This window comes from Trichomycterus rosablanca, chromosome 19, assembly GCF_030014385.1.
Source record: "Trichomycterus rosablanca isolate fTriRos1 chromosome 19, fTriRos1.hap1, whole genome shotgun sequence".
NCBI lineage: Eukaryota > Metazoa > Chordata > Actinopteri > Siluriformes > Trichomycteridae > Trichomycterus > Trichomycterus rosablanca.
This window is the reverse complement of record NC_086006.1, coordinates 10083913-10108918: the sequence shown is the minus strand read 5'-3', so window position 1 is coordinate 10108918 and position 25006 is coordinate 10083913. Positions and strand designations below refer to the sequence as shown.

The 25006-nt window shown below is 44.2% G+C and overlaps 1 protein-coding gene across 1 annotated transcript in view; it reads right to left on the bottom strand.

Moving 5' to 3' along the window:
- Positions 1–56: 56 nt before the first annotated feature.
- LOC134334010 (probable phospholipid-transporting ATPase IIA) overlaps positions 57–25006 on the bottom strand; it is a 70736-nt gene continuing 45786 nt past the window's right edge. Inside the window, exons 18-28 of the mRNA XM_063016202.1 lie at positions 23265–23435; positions 22068–22166; positions 16660–16749; positions 14959–15103; positions 14128–14192; positions 13341–13496; positions 10615–10679; positions 8901–9009; positions 8747–8804; positions 3433–3636; positions 57–692 (exon numbers count right to left, since the gene is read on the bottom strand). Coding sequence (XP_062872272.1) covers positions 556–692; positions 3433–3636; positions 8747–8804; positions 8901–9009; positions 10615–10679; positions 13341–13496; positions 14128–14192; positions 14959–15103; positions 16660–16749; positions 22068–22166; positions 23265–23435 — 1299 coding nt within the window. The 3' untranslated portion in view covers positions 57–555. The remainder of the gene's footprint in view (positions 693–3432; positions 3637–8746; positions 8805–8900; positions 9010–10614; positions 10680–13340; positions 13497–14127; positions 14193–14958; positions 15104–16659; positions 16750–22067; positions 22167–23264; positions 23436–25006) is intronic.

Genomic DNA, 25006 nt, shown 5'->3' with positions numbered 1-25006 from the left:
GATCGGAGTGTGCATCCCCACATAGTCTTTTCCAAATAAAGCCAATGTCAACAATACATTCCTAATAATTTTATTATTTCAACGTGTTTCCTCAATTTAAATTCCCCTTTCATCTTTAATATTTGTTAAATATATAAACAGTAGGGTAGAAATTAAGTCTGTTTTCTTACAAGCAATTGCACATCTAGGCTAGCCAGCTTGTTTAGCCCCCTCTGGCCGGTGACTCAACTCAATCAATCAATCCTGAAAACACCCTCGTGATTCAGCGCCCACGACCCTCTCGGAGCCTGGCTCGACTGCATAGCTTTAGCGTGACTGCAAATGGCACGAATGAGCCGATTCTTGATGAAATCCTGCATTATGTGTAAAGCACAACCACTCGGAAGGCTCTGTAAAATCTTACTGGCTGTAGTGTTAGAATGAAGTGTAGTGATAAAGAGGCTGGCTGAACAGATCACATTAAGAGAGAGATACCAACACAACGAAACGCACAACCAGAGCCACAGTAAGCACTGATAATGTGTGTTTTGGTTTCTGATAATTTGTCGTTCGGCTCTAGGTGGTGAGTTTGGAGTAGCTGGGCGGGGAGAAGCGGCGGCGCAGGTACTTCAGGAAGTACAGGGGCAGGCAGCTGACCAGCGTGATCACGGTGACCTTCCATAAAAACGACAATGTCAAGATGAAGTAGATATCTGAGGAACAGAGAAAACATATGAATGAGAATCAGCGCTGCATATACACTGATCAGTCTTGTTTCTACACTCACTGTCCAGTTTTACAATTACTGACTGTCATCCATCTGTTTCTCTGCATGCTTTGTTAGCCCCCTTTCATGCTGTTCTTCAATGGTCAGGACCCCCACAGGACCACTACAGAGCAGGTATTATTTGGGTGGTGGGTCATTCTCAGCACTGTAGTGACACTGACATGGTGGTGATGTGGTAGTGTGTGTTGTGCTGGTATGAGTGGATCAGACACAGCAATGCTGATGGAGTTTTTAAACACCTCACTGTCATTGCTGGACTGAGAATAGTCCACCAACCAGAAATATATCCAGCCAACAGCACCCCGTAGGCAGCGTCCTGTGACCACTGATGAAGGTCTAGAAGATGACCAACTCAAACAGCAGCAATACATGAGCGATCGTCTCTGACTTTACATCTACAAGGTGGACCAACTAGGTAGGAGTGTCTGATAGAGTGGACAGTGAGTGGACACGGTATTTAAAAACTCCAGCAGCGCTGCTGTGTCCACTAACACACCACCATGTCAGTGTCACTGCAGTGCTGAGAATGATCCACCACCTAAATAATACCTGCTCTGTGGTGGTCCTGTGTGGGTCCTGACCATTGAAGAACAGCATGAAAGGGGGCTAACAAAGCATGCAGAGAAACAGATGGACTACGGTCAGTAATTGTAGAACTACAAAGTGTTTCTATATGGTAAGTGGAGCTGATAAAATGGACAGTGAGTGTAAAAACAAGGAGGTGGTTTTAATGTTATGGCTGATCGGTGTGGCACCAGAGCAATGCTAAAATCACACTAACAATTGAGTCAAGATCTTTAGTTCATGTTAACACCTAACGTCCGACTAGGGAAGAATGCAACATGAGTGAGTTTGACCGTTGCATGGGTGTTGGTGCCAGACAGGCTGGTTTAAGTATGTTTGAAATCTAACAATCTACTACAAACCATACGGGACTTATAACTGCATTCCAAATGGATTAAAAATTATTTATACTATGTACTTAAATTGGAACCCAGTTATTGTTCTTGAGCTCTGAATCATCCGCTATATATCAAACTGCACCAGAGAAAAAAAGAAAAAAAAACATGTCGGGACTTTCGGCCGTAATACCCATAGGCATGTACTGCGATAAACGCACAGACCTTGGGCAGAGCGGTCATCTAGTAGGAAATGAGTGGAGGCTTGTGGCATTTCCTCCACTGTAGCGTCCACTGTGCTGATCACAGTTTACGGGGAGGTGTGCGGTGCTAGCAAAGTCCTGATATAGGAAATTGACACCGGAATAAAAAAAACAGCTTTGGGTGAACCCATGGCTGGGGACAATCGAAAATGGCAAGAAGGAATGTGGGGACATTTTTTTTTTCACCTTGATACCTTTAGTTTGACGTCAGAAGAGTTTAATTGAAGAGAGATGTTGATGTGTGACTGCCTAAGGGACCTGAACTACTGGCCTGATATAAAATTTGACTGAAATGGTAAAAAACATCACAATAAAAGTCAAGGACATAAAGGTTGGAAGGATAAAAATAATAAAAGCAATATCATATTTCAAGAGCATTAACATTTAAGTTTAATAAATAGGGAAATGATCTGCAATGTTAATAGTCTAAGACCTCCTGAATCCCTGAAGAAATCAATAAAATGGTTAATCCTGATTATACAGATGTGCATTTTTATATCAAATCAATCATCACTGTTCAAAAACTGTATTTTTTAAACATTTGATGCAGATACGAGAGTTGGGAAGGTATCACAGATACACTATATTGCCAAGAGTATTCGCTCGTCTGCCTTCACACGCATATGAACTTGAGTGACATCCCATTCTTAATCCATAGGTTCTAATATGATGTCGGCCCACCCTTTGCAGCTATAACAGCTTCAACTCTTCTTTAGGAGTGTGTTTATGGGAATTTTTGACCATTCTTCCAGAAGCGCATTTGTGAGGTCAGACGCTGATGTTAGATGAGAAGGCCTGGCTCACAGTCCCCGCTCTAATTCATCCCAAAGGTGTTCTATCGGGTTGAGGTCAGGACTCTGTGCAGGCCAGTCAAGTTCTTTCACACCAAACTCGCTCATCCATGTCTTTATGGAGCTTGCTTTGTGCACTGGTGCGCAGTCATGTTGAAACAGGAAGGGGCCATCCCCAAACTGTTCCCACAAAGTTGGGAGCATGAAATTGTCCAAAATCTCTTGGTATGCTGAAGCATTAAGAGTTCCTTTCACTGGAACTAAGGGGCCGAGCCCGACTCCTGAAAAACTGGAATATTTAGTAGCGAGGGAATTTCACGACTGGACTTGTTGCACAGGTGGCATCCTATCACGGTACCACGCTGGAATTCACTGAGCTCCTGAGAGCGACCCATTCTTTCACTAATGTTTGTAAAAGCAGTCTGCATGCCTAGGTGCTTGGTTTTATACACCTGTGGCCATGGAAGTGATTGGAACACCTGAATTCAGTGATCTGGAAGGGTGAGTGAATACTTTTGGCAATATAGTGTAAATAATATGGCACCATACAATGGCTGACCGTGTGCCCTGCTTCATATCCACGCAGACATGACTGGTTACGTCTGAGATAGGAATGGCCCTGCGACTGATTGACGTCCTGTCCAAGGTATTCCTGGTGATACTAGCAGTTAATGACAATAAAATAATATGGAAAATAAAAGCTGTGCTCTTACCGATAAACTCGGGTAAGAAGACAAGCGAGGCGACGTAGCAGGCGAGACTCAGGAGTTCACCCACGATCATGAGCCAGTGCCATGTCTGCACGGTGAGTGCCACCATAAGCAGCTCAGTCAGGATCAGTGAGGTGAACGAGATGGCCACGATGTGCACAAACTCCGACTCGAACAGCAGCAAGGCTCCGTACATGATGATACTGCCTGCAGGGCACAAGTACAAACATAAACACAATTAAAATCTGTAAGCTGGCAACGAGACCTTATACAAACTATGGCTACATGTTTAAAATGACCCTCCCCACAATTACACCACCATTTAAAATTTTCCTCCAAGGCTAGCACACCAAAGCTGACATCTCGAACTCACTGGTTCGAATCTCAGCTCTGCCGCCCAGCAGGCTGGGTTCCTACACGAACAACGATTGGCTTGTTGTTCATGCAGGGTGCCGGAGGAGATTCCTCATAACTGATGCAATTACCACCTCTGCTGCCTGCACAGAGACGAGGAATAATGGAGATCAGTGCTTGCATCCGTACACAAAGTTGATCCGCATATAAACTCGCCTGGTGCAGGTGAAAAGATGCAGTGGGCTACTGCACACGTGTTGGAGGGGGCGTGTGTCAGTCACGGCTCTCCTCAGTCAGAGTGGAGGTCAACATCAGTAGAGAGGAGGCGTAATGCAATCAGGTAATTGGATATATTTACATTTTCAGCATTTAGCAGACGCTTTTATCCAAAGTGACTTACAGTTGTGACAGTCTATGATCTAAGCAATAAGGGTTAAAGGCCTTGCTCAAGGGTCCAACAGTAGCAACCTAGCAGTGGTGAGGCTACAGCTGCCCAACATACGACTAGATTTGGAGAAGATTGGGGGAAAATCCCAAAAAAATGCAAAACCCTTTTCAGAGTGTAAGGGCGTAATCACATGTGAGTCACATGCTGCTTTGTTCGGTGCTCGGTGCGAAAAATGTCATCAAAGCGCGAATATGAGGCGAATCTGCATTTGTGTGGAATAATAGTAAAGATCCACTCTCAAAGCGTCCACATGTGTCTGTGTTTAGCTGGATTTTCCTCCTGTTTCACTTTTAAACTTGTGTTATAGCTCGAAATTGTGAGAATCAGCTTTTCCGAGAGTCTAAAATGCTTAGCATTAAAGAAAAAAAGCTTAATGCGGTTTAATGTATTAAAAGAACGACATAGAAACACTAAACATAATTAAAATTATTACTGCTTATAAGTTCTCTCCACTAATGGAATTAATCAGTTGTTTTTTTAGTACAGTAAGTCACGTTACGCTTTGTTCACATTGTATTGCCTGTATTGAGTCGCTTTTACCGGGGCATATCAAACAGTTCGTCTCATTAAAGGTGCTTTAAAAAGGTTGTTTGTTTGTTTATTGGGATTTTACCGTCATGTTTTACACTTTTGGTTACATTCATGACAGGAACGGTAGTTACTCATTACACAAGGTTATATCGAACACAGTCATGGACAATTTAGTATCTCCAGTTCACCTCACTTGCATGTCTTTGGACTGTGGGAGGAAACCGGAGCACCCGGAAAGAAAACCCACACGGACACGGGGAGAACATGCAAACTCCGCACAGAAAGGACCCGGACCGCCCCACCTGGGGATCGAACCCAGGACCTTCTTGCTGTGAGGCGACAGTGCTACCCACTTAGCCACCGTGCCGCCCGGTTTAAAAAGGTCAGTGGCAAACTGGGTCAAAGTTGTGAATGCATGTGAATGTGCCCTAATAATAAGAATGAGGATTAATAGGAGATGTAAATATTAGAGATGTACCGATCTGGGATTTTGGCACCGATTTCGATCTCCGATCTCCAGCATGTGTGTGTCTTTAAGAGAGACGCTCTGTTCACAGTATCGATATAAGTGATTCAGGAGTCGATTCATTTTATGCGAAGCGTAAGTTTCTTTTCTCAGTTATCTCTCCGTGTTTACTGTTATTAATTAATGTCGTGGTTTTAAATAAACACCAGCTACTACAGAACATTTTGTGTGACTCTCTTACATTAAAAAGCTTCATTAAACTGCTATTACCACAGAGCGGTAACCGAGTCAGACTCGTTCTGCCTGTGGAGCTAAAAGTTTTCTGTCAGTCAGAGCAGATGATCCTGAACTAACGAATTTAGTAATTAATAAACTTTTGCCTCTGATTGGCTCTGTTACGTTTTCTGTTCTCATCTACATCAAAAGCAAGAACCGCTTACGATTTACCAAAGTGAACCACGAGTTTATATAACGTGCTGATAGAATCGACTCAGATGGGATCGGGTTGAATTATCTATTTAAAGTAAATATTTCAATAAGCAAAATTGCATCGTATGTATGATGCACAACGTTAATTATGTTATTTTAGGTTGTGAAATGCGATGGGTGACGAATGGTGATGCGATGGTTGGCGCTTTGTAGCTCAAAGTCTGGATCAATCCACTAAGCTGTTAAGCTTAACATGAAGGTGATCTTTATATATCATGCGATTGGATCTTCTGAAATTAGGAAATATCGACCGATCACTGATCGGCCGATTTCGATACATAGCCGATCGATCCTTCCATCTCTAGTAAATATGCTGAGTAGTAACTGAAACCAGAGTGAAACATACTTAACCCACCACACCCAAACACTTTAAACAATCAAGAAAAACCTGTTTCTTATAAACATCTATAATAAGATGAATTAATTATGAAGGGAATCCCTTCATAAGTAAAAATGTGCTTGAGAAAACACAGTAGTAGCTAGAATAAACAAAACCTGCAGACAAACACAAGGAAGAACATTAAGGTGCGGAGACAAGGTTTGGGTGGAGCTCAGGATTTGGCATGTTACACCTCGAAAGGGCACAAAAGGCAAAAATGGAAAACCACGTTGTGTTATTCAACGTTTGCAACCTCAGACACAAATAAACCATTCAAGCCAGTCAGGGGGAAATGCGTGGGTGGGTTTTGTTTAGGAGAAATAACATTCACTGCGTGAACGTGTCTGTTCCGTCACATTGTCTGGACTTGGAGATGGTTTGTTTACTTAGCGAGACACTGCACTACCTTTGTGAAGTCTCGCTTCATTCAGTGAAACGAGTGAACACTTAGTCGCCTCACAGCAAGAAGGTCCTGGGTTCGATCCCCAGGCGGGGCGGTCCGGGTCCTTTCTGTGCTGGAGTTTGCATGTTCTCCCCGTGTCTGCGTGGGTTTCCTCCGGGTGCTTCGGTTGCCTCCCACAGTCCAAAAACATGCAGTCAGGTTAATTGGAGACACTGAATTGCCCTATAGGTGAATGGGTGTGTGTGTGTGTGTGTATGTGTGTCTGCCATGCGATGGACTGACGTCCCGTCCAGGGTGTTACTGTTTGCCTTGCACCCATTGAAAAGCTGGGACAGGCTCCAGCACCCACCCGCGACCCTAATAGGATAAGCGGTTAAGAAAGTGAGAGTAGGTACTTTGGTGACCTTCCATCTCCACAAAACGACTTGTACTGGCTGTTCAAACATGCCCCAGGGGGTGAGAGAATGAGTTGATGGGTAGGTGGCCTAGGGGTGTACTTTCTTCCAATCTAGTCGTATCCAATTACCCGACTGCATTACGCTTCCTCTTCACTGATGTTGATCTCCACCCTGACTGAGGAGAGCCGTGACTGACACACCTGCACGAGGCGAGTTCATACGTGGATCAGCTTTGTGTACGGAGAGACACACCCTGATCCTCATTATCCTCCGCCCCCGTGCAGGCGCCATCGATCAGCCAGCAGAGGTCGTAAATGCATCAGTTATGACGAATCCCCTCCCCATACGTTGTTCATATAGGCGCACAGCCTGCCGGGTAGCAGAGCTGAGATTCGAACCGACAAGGTGTGCCAGCGTGTTTTACCGCTGCGCCACCTGAGTGCCGCAACATATTTTCAATAGTAGACAGATCTGGACTGCAGGCAGGCCACTCAAGCATGTGTACCATGTGTCTACAAAGCTATGCTGGTATAGCGTGTGCAGAATGACTGGTGTTGTCTTGCTGAATAAATTATGGTCTGCCTTGATAGCAGCCTCTATATACAGTACCAGTCAAAAGTTCGGACACACCTTCTCTTCAGTGGTTTTTCTTGATTCTTTTTATTTTCTACATTGTAGATTAATACTGAAGACATCCAAACTATGAAGGAACACATATGGAATTATGTAGTGAACAAAAAAATGTTAAACAAACCAGAATATGTTTTATATTTTACCAACTCTACCTCTGCACAGCACAACTGATGGTCTCAAACACATTAAAAAAGCAAGAAATTCCAGAAATTAACTCTAGACAAGGCACAAACATTAAAGAATATAAAACATATTCTGGTTTAACACTTTTTTGTTTACTACATAATTCCATATGTGTTCCTTCATAGTTTGGATGTCTTCATTATTAATCTACAATGTTGAAAATTAAAAAAAAAATCAAGAAAACCCACAGGAATGAGAAAGTGTGTCCAAACCTTTGACTGGTACTGTATGCCCCTGTAAATATTACCTTCACACATATGTAGGTCAAGTCATGGGTACTGATGCACCCCTATACCATGACAGATGTTGCCTTTTGCACCTTTCACTGTTAACAGTCTGGATGGTCCTTTTCATCTTTGGCACTGTGAACTCAACATCTGTATTTCCCCCAAAACAAGCTACAACGTAGACTGACCATAGCACGCTTTAACCGTCGATATGAGATGAGATCCATTTCTGCATAAATTTTTTTTTGCCTAACATTGTTTCATGTTGCCTTGTTAGATGCAGTGGTAGACTCCGTTAAGTGACAATGGTTTTCCGAAGTACTACTGAGCCCATGTTGCTATTTTTATCCACTATGCAGACTGAGATTTTCTGGATTACCTAAATCTTTTCCTAATATTATGTACGGTAGATGGTGAAAGAACTAAATAATTTGAACTAAGAGACAATTCTCCCAAGAAATTTGGCACAAAGTGGTGAGCCACAACCCATCTTTGCCTTCATTTATACTCGACCATGATAAACTCACCTGTTACCAAGTCACCTGCTTGTTGTGGAATGTTTCAAAACAGTGTAACTTTAATATTCTAATTAAATTCTCACTCATATTTTCCCCTTTACTGACTAGTTTCCTTTGTCTTATAACATTAAAAATCCAAATACAATTATGTTATTTAGCCAAAACATTAAAAATAATTTTTAAGTCATTTAAAAAATGGGGTTAGTAATAAAAAAACAACTCTGGATACTATGAATACAATTTATTATTAATAATAATAATAATAATAAAAATAATAAATTAGCTTACCTTGGTAAATACTGATTAAGACCCATATCAGGAATGTTTTGTAGGAAAGCGGTCGACCCTAAAAATAATAACTTAATAATAAGTTAAGCTGAATAATTAAAAAAAAAAAAAAAAAAAAAAGAATAATTCTGCATTAAATACAAAAGCCACATACTTTCAGGAGGTCCTTGTAAAGTTCAGGATAGAGCATAGCCACCTCAGATTTAACATCTTTATCCAGAACGAGGGAGAACACAGGGAACATGGTGTAGATTGTTGAGTATCTACAAAAAGCAGCATAAAATGTTTTAGAAACTTACAGAGGCAAACCATTTCAAACTGGTTTATTAAAAATCAAATCCTTACACATTAAAGAGCTAAAGGCACGTGGACGCAAAACCATGGGCATTAAATAGAGTTGCACCTACTTAGTTAAAGAAACCCTTGCAAGGTCAGGCAATGATACTTCCAATCATTGTTTTACCCAATTGCGTTATGCTTCCTCTCTACTGATGCTGACCCCCGCCCCGACTGAGGAGAGCGAACTTACACACGCCCCCTCCGACACGCGAGCAGTAACCGACTGCATCTTTTCACCTGCACGAGGTGAGTTCATATGCCAATCAGCCTTGTGCACGGAGAGCCACACCCTGATCAGCATTATTCCTCAACTCTGTGCAGATGCCATCAATCAGCCAGCAGAGGTCGTAATCGCATCAGTTATGAGGTCTCTATCCAGCTCCTTACCTGGATGAACAACAGCCAAACGTTGTTCATATAGCCGCCCCGCCCAGTCGGATGGCACAGCTGAGATTCGATACGATGTTTTCAAAATCCCAGCTCTGGTGTGCTAGCGTATTTAACCGCTGCGCCACCTGAGCGGCAACTGGCTTGTTCTTTTGAGGCACGGACTAAAGAGAGATGATCACGTATGTAGAGAAGCACACTTTCCCACTGATTATGGAATCCCCAAAGAAACAAAATGCACTCAGGATGTACACACATACATCAAACATTGTCAGCACACTACACTACAGAAGGCTCTAGCAATCCTACGGCAATTTAGTTAGCAATCGGTTAGTCAAAATGTCAAAGTCTAAAGCAGCTAAAATCACAATTTGGGGAACTGAGTTTCCGCTTCTGTGGTGTGTGGGGGGTGTATCAAAACATGGACTGTTAAGGTAGGCTGTGCTGTGTTATCGTAGGTTTCATTTAATCTATCATTCAATTTACTGCTGTGAAATGTGGCACTGTTCTGTATGAAATTAAGCACATTTTCCCATGAATTTAGTAGGACCCTAGTAATAAGGTCAAGCTTAGCATGTCAATTTAATCAAACAATGTCTTTACAGACTTCACGTTGTGCACATGCATGCCAAAACAGAACACTTTGCAATAGGTACGGCTTGTAGCAGGGGGTTCAAAACATTCGTTTAAAATGTGCAATCGCAGACCAAACTTAGGGGGGTAAACACTCCATCCAGGCACTACAGTAAGTTTGAAAATATTATTCTATACCCAATGAGAAAACACATAGAAAAGGTGGTAGAACGTTAGTCATGGGTGAGTTATGGAAAGATTTTAAAACGAGAATTATTCGGCACTAATGAATAAACCAATTTCTTTTTCTTGACCACAGGCTGCCTTAGAAACGCTGATATACACAAAACACTGCATTAGACCTAAAAAGAATAGCTCGGCTCATGTCATTACATCTAGGGTTACAAAGGGGCTTTTGGTGTTGGTTGGCCTGAGTGCAACTTTCTTCACTCTAACAATACTGCAGCTGAAATCAAATGTCAGGGCAGTAAGGGATGCATAGTTCAAATGCCACTGAGATTTTAGTGAGTGCAAATGAGTCACCACGGCTGTGTGAGAACACTACTCACCCGATGATGAGAAAGCCTTGATAGAGCGGGACTGATGCGAAGTAGAAGACGGAGGAGAAGACAGCCTAGAAAGACATCAGGCTTTGGTTACTTCATTTAAATCCACTCCCGACCAGTTATTAACAATCTTTTACCTCCATCAGAGATGTTCACAAGTCACGAAATACGAGTCCGAGTCAAGTGACGAGTCTTTAGGCTAAAGTCCGAGTCAAGTCACGGGTCTTTAGGCTAGAGTCTGAGTCAAGTGACGAGTCTTTAGGCTAGAGTCCGAGTCAAGTCACGGGTCTTTAGGCTAGAGTCCGAGTCAAGTGACGTGTCTTTAGGCTAGAGTCCGAGTCAAGTGACGAGTCTTTAGGCTAGAGTCCGAGTCAGGTGACAGGTCTTTAGGCTAGAGTCCGAGTCAGGTGACAGGTCTTTAGGCTAGAGTCTGAGTCAAGTCACGGGTCTTTAGGCTAGAGTCCGAGTCAAGTCACGAGTCTTTAGGCTAGAGTCTGAGTCAAGTCACGGGTCTTTAGGCTAGAGTCCGAGTCAAGTCACGAGTCTTTAGGCTAGAGTCCGAGTCAAGTCACAGGTCTTTAGGCTAGAGTCCGAGTCAAGTGACAGGTCTTTAGGCTAGAGTCCGAGTCAAGTCACAGGTCTTTAGGCTAGAGTCCGAGTCAAGTGACAGGTCTTTAGGCTAGAGTCCAGGTCAAGTCACGGGTCTTTAGGCTAGAGTCCGAGTCAAGTCACGAGTCTTTAGGCTAGAGTCCGAGTCAAGTCACAGGTCTTTAGGCTAGAGTCCGAGTCAAGTGACAGGTCTTTAGGCTAGAGTCCGAGTCAAGTGATGAGTCTTTAGGCTAGAGTCCAAGTCAAGTGACAGGTCTTTAGGCTAGAGTCCAAGTCAAGTGACAGGTCTTTAGGCTAGAGTCCGAGTCAATTGACAAGTCTGTAGGCTAGAGTCCGAGTCAAGTGATGAGTCTTTAGGCTAGAGTCCAAGTCAAGTGACAGGTCTTTAGGCTAGAGTCCGAGTCAAGTCACGGGTCTTTAGGCTAGAGTCCGAGTCAAGTGACGAGTCTTTAGGCTAGAGTACGAGTCAAGTGACAAGTCTTTAGGCTAGAGTACGAGTCAAGTCGAGTCTTTAGGCTAGAATCTGAGTCAAGTCATGAGTCAACTTAATATACACAAAACATATATTGGAAATGTAGCATAGAAATAAACAAATAATATGTAAGTTCAGTAAGTTCAAACAACAACAGATTAGCGACTGTATTTTATCCGTTTTACTTAGTGCCTTTACTTTCCTAGTCATTGTGCAAATGAATGTAATTTCCGTAACAAGAAGGTTCCAGTTAAAAGCTTCAACTGATACGTTTTTTTTTGTTTTTTTTGCAAAACAAAAGTGTGCGATAAATCAAGGCACAGCAGCCAAAAACCAAAACACAGCAAAAAAAATCATAACCACTGCTTACCTTAGCTTATGTTCTTCCACATTAAATGTTATTTTCAGTATTCAGCAGACGTTCTAGGTAAAAGTCCAAATTCAATTTGAGCAACTGAGGGTTTAGGACCTTGCTCAGGGGTCCAACAGTAGCATCTTAGGCTTAAATCGGCAACCTTGGATTACTAGTCCAAATAACTTTACTGCTGAGCTATAAAGCCACAACAGGTGATTCCAGGATTAGAAAATTATATGCACACCAGGTCATGGTTCATAGGGTTTTTTTCTCTTCGCATTGTCTGGGCTTCGCTTCTCACTATGAAAAGGTTTAAAAAGGTCAGCTGCAAACTGGGTCAAATTTAATCCTGTGATAGCCTGGCGCCCGGTCCAGGGCATTCCAGCTTTGCGCCCAGTGTTTTCGGTAAAGCCGGACCCGCCGTGACCCTGACCAGGGCGAATCGGTTGATGATAACTTGTAAAAGCTTACAAGAACGCTGAAAACTCTAGACCTTCTTTGCTAAGCAGTTGAGCTCAGGGTCAAAGCCTGAATGAAATGTATTCTAGTGCAGTAATTAACGTGAAAGCAATGTTCCTATCAGTCATGGAAATGTACCCGCTGCCCTACTAGACTAGCGGTGATGACAACAGTCCGCCTGTTTGCGTTTAGTTGCATGACTAAGAGAAGTAACCTCAATACGTTTACTGTGTAGCGGCGACGTTTGCTTAAAAATTTGGACGCGTTTTCTTCGGGACATTATTTATTTTTATTCACATCCACTGAGTCATCGAACGGTCAGTGCCAACATCTCAGGTGTGTACCAAGATTATTCTGAGGTTCCACAAATCGCAAAACAAGCTGGAATGTTAAAGCAGTCTCTGGAACATGTCTTAAAAGTGCACACACACACACACACATACACACACACAGTTCAGTTTTCAGACAGGTTTGGATGGTGTGTATCTATTTTTCCATTGTTTAGAGCAGTGTCCTTCAAACTCTGGGTCATGACCCATGATTTGCAGGGAAAAAATAATAATAATTACATAAAGTAATTTAAAGTGTGGAGTTTGCATGTTCTTCCCAAGTCCGTGTGGGTTTCCTTCCGGGTGATCCGGTTTCCTCCCACAGTCCGAAGACATGCAAGTGAGGTGAACTGTCCAAGACTGGGGTCGATATAACCTTGTGAACTGATGAACCTTGTGTAACGAGTAACTACCGTTCCTGTCACGAATGTAACCAAAGTGTAAAACATGACGTTAAAATCCTAATAAACAAACAAATGTTTTCAGACACACACATACACACTACCTGCATGGTACTGATACAGAGGCTCCTGTGAATGACGAACTGGCTGAGGGCGGCTGATCTCTTGTAGCTGTTTCGGCCGTGCACCATGAGCAGCCTGCCCAAATGCTTGAACTGAGTCACCGAGAAATCGGCAGCCAGGGAGGCCTGCTTTCCCTCCTGCGAGAAAACAAACGAAAAAAAACAAAACCAATCTCACAAACGACATTTCGGTTCCACCAATATAAAAAGCCTAAAGCAGGAATGTGGCTAAAAATGGTTTTAAAGTGACCTACTGAACCCAAATGAGCCAAGCCAACTACAGACTCGGAGAGAAAAATACAATCCCACGTAAACCACGCCAATTTCATTTGGGGTCGTGCCATGTTAGTCACCGGTGAGTCAATATCAGTTTACCGACGTGAAACGTCTCATTTTTAGCTTTGGAAAAAGTGCCTGGCTCGCCACGACTGGCTGCGAATCTGTCTTGGTAGTGTTTGAAGTTCGTTTAGACTCAATATCGTAAAACGAAAAAAAGCACACTGCGAAGCCTTCGCCACCTACGCCGGGTGATTTTTCAGTGGTCCCACACTGCCCGCATATTTAGACGATGACAGACGTGTAGACCCAGATGCAGGTTAAGACACACGCTGTTGTTTTTCCAGCAGTAACGTAAATGGCAACGTCGGTCTGGATATGTTTAGAGTTCGGATCAGTGATGTGGCAAGCGACATCAGACACACAGAGAGAGAGGGGGAGAGAGAGAGGAGGAGATCCAGAAATGAGCGTCCAAGCTCAAGGTCATACTTACTTTGCCTTCCACTCCCACGCCACAGTCCGCTTCCTGGATCATGCTGACATCATTTCCTCCGTCCCCTGAGAAAGAGCAGAGTTAGTGACATGTCATGTCAAGTGTATTTTCTGCCCCAGTGAATAGAAGCATAGATCACTGTGTAGTTCTACAAATACTGACTGTAGTCCATCTTAGCCCCCTTTCATGCTGTTCTTCAATGGTCAGGACCCCCACAGGACCACTACAGAGTAGGTATTATCTGAGTGGTGGATCATTCTCAGCACTGCACTGACAATGACATGGTGGTGGTGTGTTAGTGTGTGTTGTGCTGGTATGAGTGGATCAGACACAGCAGTGCTGCTGGAGTTTTTTAAATACCGTGTCCACTCACTGTCCACTCTATTAGACACTCCTACCTAGTTGGTTCACCTTGTAGATGTGAAGTCAGAGACGATCGCTCATCTATTGCTGCTGTTTGAGTTGGTCATTTTCTAGACCTTCAGGACGCTGCGCACGGGGTGCTGTTGGCTGGATATATTTTTTAGGTTGGTGGACTATTCTCAGTCTAGCAGTGACAGTGAGGTGTACAAAAACTCCATCAGCATTGCTGTGTCTTATCCACTCATACCAGACCAACACACACTAACACACCACCACCATGTCAGTGTCACTGCAGTGCTGAGAATGATCCACCACCTGAATAATACCTGCTCTGTAGTGGTCCTGGGAGAGTCCTGACCATTGAGTGAGTGTAGAAACAATGAAGTGGTTTATATATATATATATATATATATATATATATATATATATATTACGTATATTGGTATCATGGAATCATGCTCCACTTACCCACAGCGCAGGTGAGCTTGCCGGTGCGTTCCTGCAGCAGCCGAACAATCTGAGCCTTCTGTGTTGGCGCACAGCGACAGCAAACCACAGCCGGGCACTGACACGCCAGCTCCATGAACTCATACTCATAATATTTAAGACACACCTGCAAGATACATTTAGGATTGTGTCATATTAGGGATTTTTCTTACTTTATTGTTACAATGCACATGCATTGGTGTTGCACAGCTATGCCACCCAAGCAGCCTTTAGCAGCAATCTATCCCAGGGTTTTGATCATCCTGCCCCCTCAGACATGGGCAATCATGTCGGTGTAGATGCCGATTGACCAATGGCAGCTACTTGAGTGCATTAAATATTTTGCCAAAGGTAAAATAATAATGAATGCTCATCAGTGATACTGATATGTAGGGATGTCCCGATCCGATCTCAAAGATCGGAATCGGGCCCGATCAAGGCATTTTTTAACTGATCGGTATCGGTTTACTAAGCCGGATCCTAAGCCCGATCCTTCGTTTTACGTCAGCGGTCACGCAGGTGTCGTAAACGGAGAGTCCAACAGCGAAGTGTAATGTCCGCAATGCGAGCGTTTCACGAGGCGGTAGTAGCAGAGCTGCGTTCATTACTGTAGAATTTTACTACTTATATGGTGTGTGAGTCAAGGATCACTCCGGTAGCCGCTCAGGTGGCGCAGCGGTAAAAAGACACGCTGCAACCAGGGCTGGATTCTGAGTACATCATATCGAATGCAGCTCCACCTTACCGGTTCGAGGCTGAGCGGCTGTATGGGCAACGATTGGCCGGTTGCTCAGTTGGGGGGGGTGGGACAAAGAACCGGATGTGGGTCTCTCTCTGTCAGAATGCGATTACGACCCCTGCCGGCTGATTAGAGGCGCCTGCACAGAGATGAGGAAGAGTGCCCTAAGGGTGTGTCTCTCCGAATGCAACGCTAGGTGGCGCCACACTCATCAATGTGCGGGTGGCAAAAATGCATCCGGCTGCTGCTCATGTTTCGGAGAGTATACGGGTTAGCTTCGATCTCCTCGGTCAGGGCAGGGTTCGGCATAGACAGAGAGGAAGCACGATGCAAATCGAACAATTGGATGCGCTAAAGGGGGAGAAAAAGAAAAAAAAAAAAAAAAAGGATCACTCCGATTTACAAAACAATAACTTTTAATCCGAGTAAGAAAGGAGCATAACATACACCACGACTTACAAAACTGAACGACATCTCAGTATCAAGCACTCTGATTGGCTTCGTTACAACACGCCTACAAGTACGGCGGCTCATAATCAAACCAGACATTATTTAACCAAACGATTTACAATTTGATGCGGCACCTAAAGAATAAACACTCAGTCGAATACAGTGAGTTTATTATTATATGATGAGAAGAGGAACCGGCTGTCCGCTAACACGGCAGAGATGCTGATCAGTCTGCATATGATATTTAAGCAATAGAACACTTGAGGTCGTTATGATCTACGGTACTCGCCTTCAGCTCGTGCCTGCGACCGAATCACAGCCGTGATGTTATTCGCGATAACACACTCTATTAACTATTGCTTAAATATTATATGCAGACTGACAAATAGAACATTAGAGTTGGAATGCGTGCAAACACCTCATTTAAAATAAAAGCTGTATCAGATCAAGTCTGGAGGTGGTATCCACGTGAAAGGTTTAGAGGTAAGGTTTACCTCAAGAGAGTCTCCTGATATCACCAGAGCGCAGTCGTGCTTCCTCCTGAAGGCGTTGAGCTCGAGGTGGGCCTCGCTGCGTGTGGTCACCTGCAAACACAGCGAAAAAGGAGCGCGTCAGCTGTCTATTACCCTGGCGCTCACTGATCCGCCCTGAAGCGTGCTCGCGCTGATAATGATCTAACCCGAATACACTGGTGAGCTTAACCACACCAGCGACGGTACTAAACAGCTGCTGAGTGCATGTCTAATAAAGCTGAGCCTAAGCCAACTGCTCAACTGTCACGAGGTTCAGACATGCTACGCTCATGTGGCTTCGAGTTTCATAAAGGAAATGCAGTTTTCAGCCTGTTACCTTAAAGTGACTGTTTAGATTGATATAAGGAGATACGCACCGGTCAGAATTACCTGCCAGCATGAGATAAACGATGCAGCAAATCGGACAATTTAGGAGACCGATTCAAGTTTGTACTTTTAAACAATTACAAGTGTCACTTCACTTCACATAATCACTTCACAATGTCACATATACACTGATCAGGCATAACATTACGACCACCTCCTTGTTTCTACACTCACTGTCCACTTTATCAGCTCCACTTACCATATAGAAGCACTTTGTAGTTCTACAATTACCGACTGTAGTCCCTCTGTTTCTCTACATACATTTTTAGCCTGCTTTCACCACATTCCTCAGTGGTCAGGACCCCCACAGGACCACTACAGAGCAGGTATTATTTAGGTGGTGGATCAGAAGATGACCAACTCAAACAGCAGCAATAGCACTGACTTTACATCTACAAGGTGGACCAACTTGATAGGAGTGTCTAATAGAGTGGACAGTAAATGGACACCGTATTTATAAACTCAGCAGCGCTGCTGTGTCTGATCCACTCATACCAGCACAACACACACTAACACACCACCACCATGTCAGTGTCACTGCAGTGCTGAGAATGATCCACCACCTAAATAATTCCTGCTCTGTGGTGGTCCTGTGGGGGTCCTGACCATTGAAGAACAGGGTGAAAGCAGGCTAAAAAGGTATGTAGAGAAATAGATGGACTACAGTCAGTAATTGTAGAACTACAAAGTGCTTCTATATGGTAAGTGGAGCTGATAAAATGGACAGTGAATGTAGAAACAAGGAGGTGGTTTTAATGTTATGGCTGATCGGTGTATATGCCATCATAGCTTTGTGATGGTTGGCTGAACAGATGGGTCAGCATTCTCCACTGTCTTCTGTCTTGTGTCAAACATGAACAGACATGTAAATAGGCTGTAAATAGAATTTATGAAATCTATCTATCTATCTATCTATCTATCTATCTATCTATCTATCTATCTATCTATCTACCTGCCTACCTACCTGTCTGTCTATCTGTCTGTCTGTCTGTCTGTCTATATATCTATCTGTCTATCTATCTGTCTGTCTGTCTATCTGGCTGTCTGTCTGTCTGTCTGTCTGTCTGTCTGTCTGTCTGTCTATCTATCTATCTATCTATCTATCTATCTATCTCTGTCTATCTATCTATCTATCTATCTATCTATCTATCTATCTATCTATCTCTGTCTATCTATCTATCTATCTATCTATCTATCTATCTATCTATCTATCTATCTATCTGTCTGTCTGTCTTTATGTGTCTATCTGTCTGTCTGTCTGTCTGTCTGTCTGTCTGTCTGTCTGTCTCTGTGTCTGTCTAGTCTATCTACAGTGTATCACAAAAGTGAGTACACCCCTCACATTTCTGCAGATATTTAAGTATATCTTTTCATGGGACAACACTGACAAAATGACACTTTGACACAATGAAAAGTAGTCTGTGTGCAGCTTATATAACAGTGTAAATTTATTCTTCCCTCAAAATAACTCAATATACAGCCATTAATGTCTAAACCACTGGCAACAAAAGTGAGTACACCCCTTAGTGAAAGTTCCTGAAGTGTCAATATTTTGTGTGGCCACCATTATTTCCCAGAACTGCCTTAACTCTCCTGGGCATGGAGTTTACCAGAGCTTCACAGGTTGCCACTGGAATGCTTTTCCACTCCTCCATGACGACATCACGGAGCTGGCGGATATTCGAGACTTTGCGCTCCTCCACCTTCCGCTTGAGGATGCCCCAAAGATGTTCTATTGGGTTTAGGTCTGGAGACATGCTTGGCCAGTCCATCACCTTTACCCTCAGCCTCTTCAATAAAGCAGTGGTCGTCTTAGAGGTGTGTTTGGGGTCATTATCATGCTGGAACACTGCCCTGCGACCCAGTTTCCGGAGGGAGGGGATCATGCTCTGCTCAGTATTTCACAGTACATATTGGAGTTCATGTGTCCTTCAATGAAATGTAACTCCCCAACACCTGCTGCACTCATGCAGCCCCAGACCATGGCATTCCCACCACCATGCTTGACTGTAGGCATGACACACTTATCTTTGTACTCCTCACCTGATTGCCGCCACACATGCTTGAGACCATCTGAACCAAACAAATTAATCTTGGTCTCATCAGACCATAGGACATGGTTCCAGTAATCCATGTCCTTTGTTGACATGTCTTCAGCAAACTGTTTGCGGGCTTTCTTGTGTAGAGACTTCAGAAGAGGCTTCCTTCTGGGGTGACAGCCATGCAGACCAATTTAATGTAGTGTGCGGCGTATGGTCTGAGCCCTGACAGGCTGACCCCCCACCTTTTCAATCTCTGCAGCAATGCTGACAGCACTCCTGCGCCTATCTTTCAAAGACAGCAGTTGGATGTGATGCTGAGCACGTGCACTCAGCTTCTTTGGACGACCAACGCGAGGTCTGTTCTGAGTGGACCCTGCTCTTTTAAAACGCTGGATGATCTTGGCCACTGTGCTGCAGCTCAGTTTCAGGGTGTTGGCAATCTTCTTGTAGCCTTGGCCATCTTCATGTAGCGCAACAATTCGTCTTTTAAGATCCTCAGAGAGTTCTTTGCCATGAGGTGCCATGTTGGAACTTTCAGTGACCAGTATGAGAGAGTGTGAGCGCTGTACTACTAAATTGAACACACCTGCTCCCTATGCACACCTGAGACCTAGTAACACTAACAAATCACATGACATTTTGGAGGGAAAATGACAAGCAGTGCTCAATTTGGACATTTAGGGGTGTAGTCTCTTAGGGGTGTACTCACTTTTGTTGCCGGTGGTTTAGACATTAATGGCTGTATATTGAGTTATTTTGAGGGAAGAATAAATTTACACTGTTATATAAGCTGCACACAGACTACTTTTCATTGTGTCAAAGTGTCATTTTGTCAGTGTTGTCCCATGAAAAGATATACTTAAATATCTGCAGAAATGTGAGGGGTGTACTCACTTTTGTGATACACTGTATCTCTTATTAAAGAGATTAAGTCTTTATGTCTGATCATAGCTTCTGCATTCAACACTGTACTACAAGTAACTTCCATTAGACCAACGTGCACAATTTGTGGGTGGTCCTAATGTTTTGGCTCATCCGTGTTTGGCGTCTGTGTCAGGTATTACGGCTGGTAAGCTAATTTAAAAATGCTAAAAAGACATCAAAGTTCCTCTTGTGGACCTGAGAGATGTTCATGTCCTTCAATCCATCTGCAGTTCTTGGACTGAGGAGGATGTTTTCTAAAGAGTGGATGCACAACTTTGGCTATCCATCTGTCATCTTCAAAACCCATTTAGATTTAAATCCAGATTTCGTTTGTATCAAAGAGGAAGTTATGCCAGATGTTGGGTCTAACGGGCGCGATAACCCTCGGGGAGTTTTGGGATTGTTTTTAATCCCGTGCCAGACATTGTCTTTCTTTTGAGGGGTATGACATTGCTGCTATAACCTCTCTACTGGCCGAGGCTCGCTCTGCTTTGGACGCCTTCCAGCCAGCGGACACACTCATGCAGGTACAAAGCCAAGTGCAAAGACCTCCTTTTAATGTTTTGGAAGCATCAGAATTGTTTTAGGCATGTTACATATGCATGGAACTTCATAGAGTAGACACACACACAGAGGAGAACCTCTTTACAAAATCCCTATTCTGTGGCAATAACAGCCTCCACTCTTTTGGGAAGGCTTTACAGAAAGACCCATTCATTCAAATAAGCATTTGTAAGATCCGGATGTTGGATGATCTACTGGACTTTGCTTCACACAATACTCATTAATGTCACTGTGGATTTAAGGGCCCTCCCCAAACTGTTGCCACAAAATTGCATGCATATAATTAATTAATTATTAAATAACCAATGACATATTTTGTATTCTTTCAACTGGTGTGGCTGAAACACCTAAAGTTAATAATGAGAAATGATAGAAAAGGACGTCCAGATATTTTTGGCTGCACACAACTGGCCGTGTATGGGGGAGGGACGGATGGATGGGGTTCCTTCCCGCTGCGCTTTGCGATTTCCGGGACTGGTCTGGGCACCTGCGTAACTGGGGAAGGGGGCGTGGTCAGATGAAGTGTGGAAAGCCAAAAATGTCAGGTAATAAGAAGCGACTCTCCTTGATGAGATCAGGGTTGTGCAAACAGCAGCGCATTCACAATTGGGAACTGGAAATGACTAGATCTATAGATGAAGGGGGAAAATAAATAAAAAAGAGAACAATAAAAAAACCAAGGCGCTCGAGTGGCTGTCGGCCGGCTGGGTGCCTACACAGACATGATTGGCTGTGTCCGAGGGAAGGGGAAGTGCTGTGATGGATTGCCACCCTGTCCACAGTATTCCTGCCTCGTTGCTAGTGTTTCCCGCTGCAACCCTGACCAGGTCCAATTGCCCGATTGCATCATGCTCCCTACCCACTCTGATTGAGGAGAACAAAGCCCCCTCCGACACGTGGGCACCAGTCGTATGCATTTTTTCACCTGCACTGGGCGAGTGCTAATGTGGATCAGCCCTGTGTACGGAGAGACACACCCTGATCAACGCACTCCTTCGCCGCCCCTGTGCAGGCGCCATCAATCAGCCAGCAGATGAACAACTATATGAACAACAGGCCAATCGTTGTTCATGTGGCCGCTCAGCCCAGCCGGATGGCAGAGATGAGATTCGATACGATGTATTCGAGATCCCAGCTCTGGTGTGCTAGCGTGTGTTTTGACCGCTGAGCCACCTGAGCGGCCCGTAAATGTATTGTTTAAGGGCAGTTGTAGCCTAGTGGTTAAGGTACTGGACTAGTAATTAAAAGGTTGCTGGTTTAAGCCCCATCGCTGCCAGTTGGCTGCTGTTGGGCCCTTGAGCAAGGCCCTTAACCCTCAACTGCTCAGACTATTCTGTCACACTACTATATAAAGGCGTCTGCTAAATGCCAACAGTGTAAATGTTTATAGCAGGCGTATTATGTACTTAGATAGCTTGGTTATATCTAGGGCTGTTCTCCACACAGCACTCCAAAACACACTTTGATACTTACAGGCCTGAAGACGTGGATGTCCTGAGTGCGGGTTATCAGGTGGGCGTTTTTGGCGGTGCAAGTGGCCGTCTCCAATTTGTCTCCTGTCAACATCCAGACCTTTCCAAAGAAACAAAGAAGTTACATGACCTTGACCATCACAACTTAACACCTATTCCACATACGCAGCAAATTTAAATATTTGCTCCCACATGTGTAGTTTAATTTTTCAAAACCTCTCCCCTGGGATCAGATACATAACATTAAAGCCACCTCCTTGTTTCTACACTCACTGTCCATTTTATCAGCTCCACTTACCATATAGAAGCACTTTGTAGTTCTACAATTACTGACTGTAGTCCATCTGTTTTTCTACATACTTTTTTAGCCTGCTTTCACTCTATTCATCAATGGTCAGGACCCCCACAGGACCACCACAGAGTAGGTATTATTTGGGTGGTGGATCATTCTCAGCACTGCACTGACATGGTGGTGGTGTGTTAGTGTGTGTTGTGCTGGTATGAGTGGATCAGACACAGCAATGCTGATGGAGTTTTTAAACACCTCACTGTCACTGCTGGACTGAGAATAGTCCACCAACCAAAAACATCCAGCCAACAGCACCCCACGGGCAGCGTCCTGTGACCACTGATGAAGGTCTAGAAGATGACCAACTCAAACAGCAGCAATAGATGAGCGATCGTCTCTGACTTTACATCTACAAGGTGGACCAACTTGGTAGGAGTGTCTAATTGAGTGGACAGTGAGTGGACACGGTATTTAAAAACTCCAGCAGCGCTGCTGTGTCTGATCCACTCATACCAGCACAACACACACTAACACACCACCACCATGTCAGTGTCACTGCAGTGCTGAGAATGATCCACCACCCAAATAATACCTGCTCTGTGGTGGTCCTGTGAGAGTCCTGACCATTGAAGAACAGCATGAAAGGGGGCTAACAAAGCATGCAGAGAAACAGATGGACTACAGTCAGTAATTGTAGAACTACAAAGTGCTTCTATATGGTAAGTGGAGCTGATAAAATGGACAGTGTGTGTAGAAACAAGAAGGTGGTTTTAATGTTATGGCTGATCAGGGTATATCCAATAAGTCCAATAAGCTTACTGTCAACTGTCCACATATTTTTGACCAAATAGTGAAGCCTAAGTGTGCTAGCATTAACAGCTATTAACAGTGTTTAAACTCGAGTCTCACTTTGATTCCAGCATTGCGCAGGATCTCCAGTGTGGGTCTCACATCGGCCTGTAGCTGGTCCTCCACCCCGGTCAGACACAGCAGTTCCATCTCCATCTCCAGACTCTCAAGCACCGTGGCCACCTTCAGAGAGCGGTCATGCACGCTGAGCTTTGCTTGGACATATCGAGCCTGAAGGACATCAAACATTGACATGTTAACAAAACGCCACTGATGCATTAATGCTGCCATCACAGAAGTGTAAATGACCTTTGCCAAGGGCACTGATACAGCCCCATACCATGACAGACCCTGGCTTTCGGACTTGTTCCTGATAACAGTCTGGGTGGTCAATTTTGCTGATTCATCTGACCACAATACACGTTTTCACAGTGTGATGGTCCATCCTAGATGCCTCCGAGCCCAGAGAAGTCGACGCCGCTTCTGGACATGGTTAACATAAGGCTTCTTTTTTGCACAGTAGAGTTTTAAGTGGCATTAGTGCATGTAACTCTGTATTGTAGTGCTTGGCAAAGGTTTGCCAAAGTAATCCCTCACCCATGTGGTTATATCAGCTATTGTTGAGTGGCGGTTCTTGATGCAGTGCCGTCTGAGGGATCGAAGATCATGGGCGTTCAGATTAAGCTTGCGCCCTTGGCCTTTACACACACTCCTTGAATCGTTTAATGATATTATGCACTGTAAAGGGAGAAATATGCAAATCCCTGGAGCTTCTAATATAAGCAATGGATGTATATACCAGATTGGCGTACCTAATGGTTCTAGAAATGGGATGTCCAACAAGCTCATGGTCAGGTGTCCACATATTTTTGACCTAAAGAATTTTCATATAGCCTCTTAGTCTTCCACTGCCGGGGACCCTGATCGTATATTCGTGTGACACACGCTCCTTCCAACCCCTTCTAATTAGCCCACACTTTGGTAGACTCATAAGTTAGTTCTCCAGTCTTGCACATGGAGAGTCACGCACTGATCTCTGCATTCCTCCACTTCTGTACAGGCGCCTCAAGCTACTAACCAGGGTCCCTACACAGCGTCAAAGACCCCTAGGGGGCGCCCAGCTGACTGGTGAGTTAAGATTCAAACTTCTGAGTTCAGGATCCCAACAGTGGGGCCGCTCAGGTGGCGCAGCGGTAAAAAGACACGCTGCAACCAGGGCTGGATTCTGAGTACATGGTATCGAATCCAGCTCCGCCTTACCGGTTCGAGGCTGAGTGGCTGTATGAGCAACGATTGGCCGGTTGCTCAGTTGGGGGGTGGGACAAAGAACCGGATGTGGGTCTCTCTCTGTCAGAATGCGATTACGACCCCTGCCGGCTGATTAGAGGCGCCTGTACAGAGATGAGGAAGAGTGCCCTTAGGGTGTGTCTCTCCGCATGCAACGCTAGGTGGCGCCACACTCATCAATGTGCGGGTGGCAAAAATGCATCCGGCTGCTGCTCATGTTTCGGAGGGGATATGGGTTAGAATCGATCTCCTCGGGCAGGGTTCGGCATAGACGGAGAGGAAGCACGATGCAAATCGAACAATTGGATGCGCTAAAGGGGGAGAAAAAGGAGAAAAAAAAAAAACAACAACACTGGTGTACTAGTGGAACACCATGCTGCGCCACCTGGTTGCCAGATTGTAATTTCTAGAACAATTCTGACAAGTCATTTCATGCAGAATGGTTGAGAAACCTGTGAGTATCCACAACTATGAAATAAATACATTCCCACAACGTGGAAAAAGTATAAATCAGG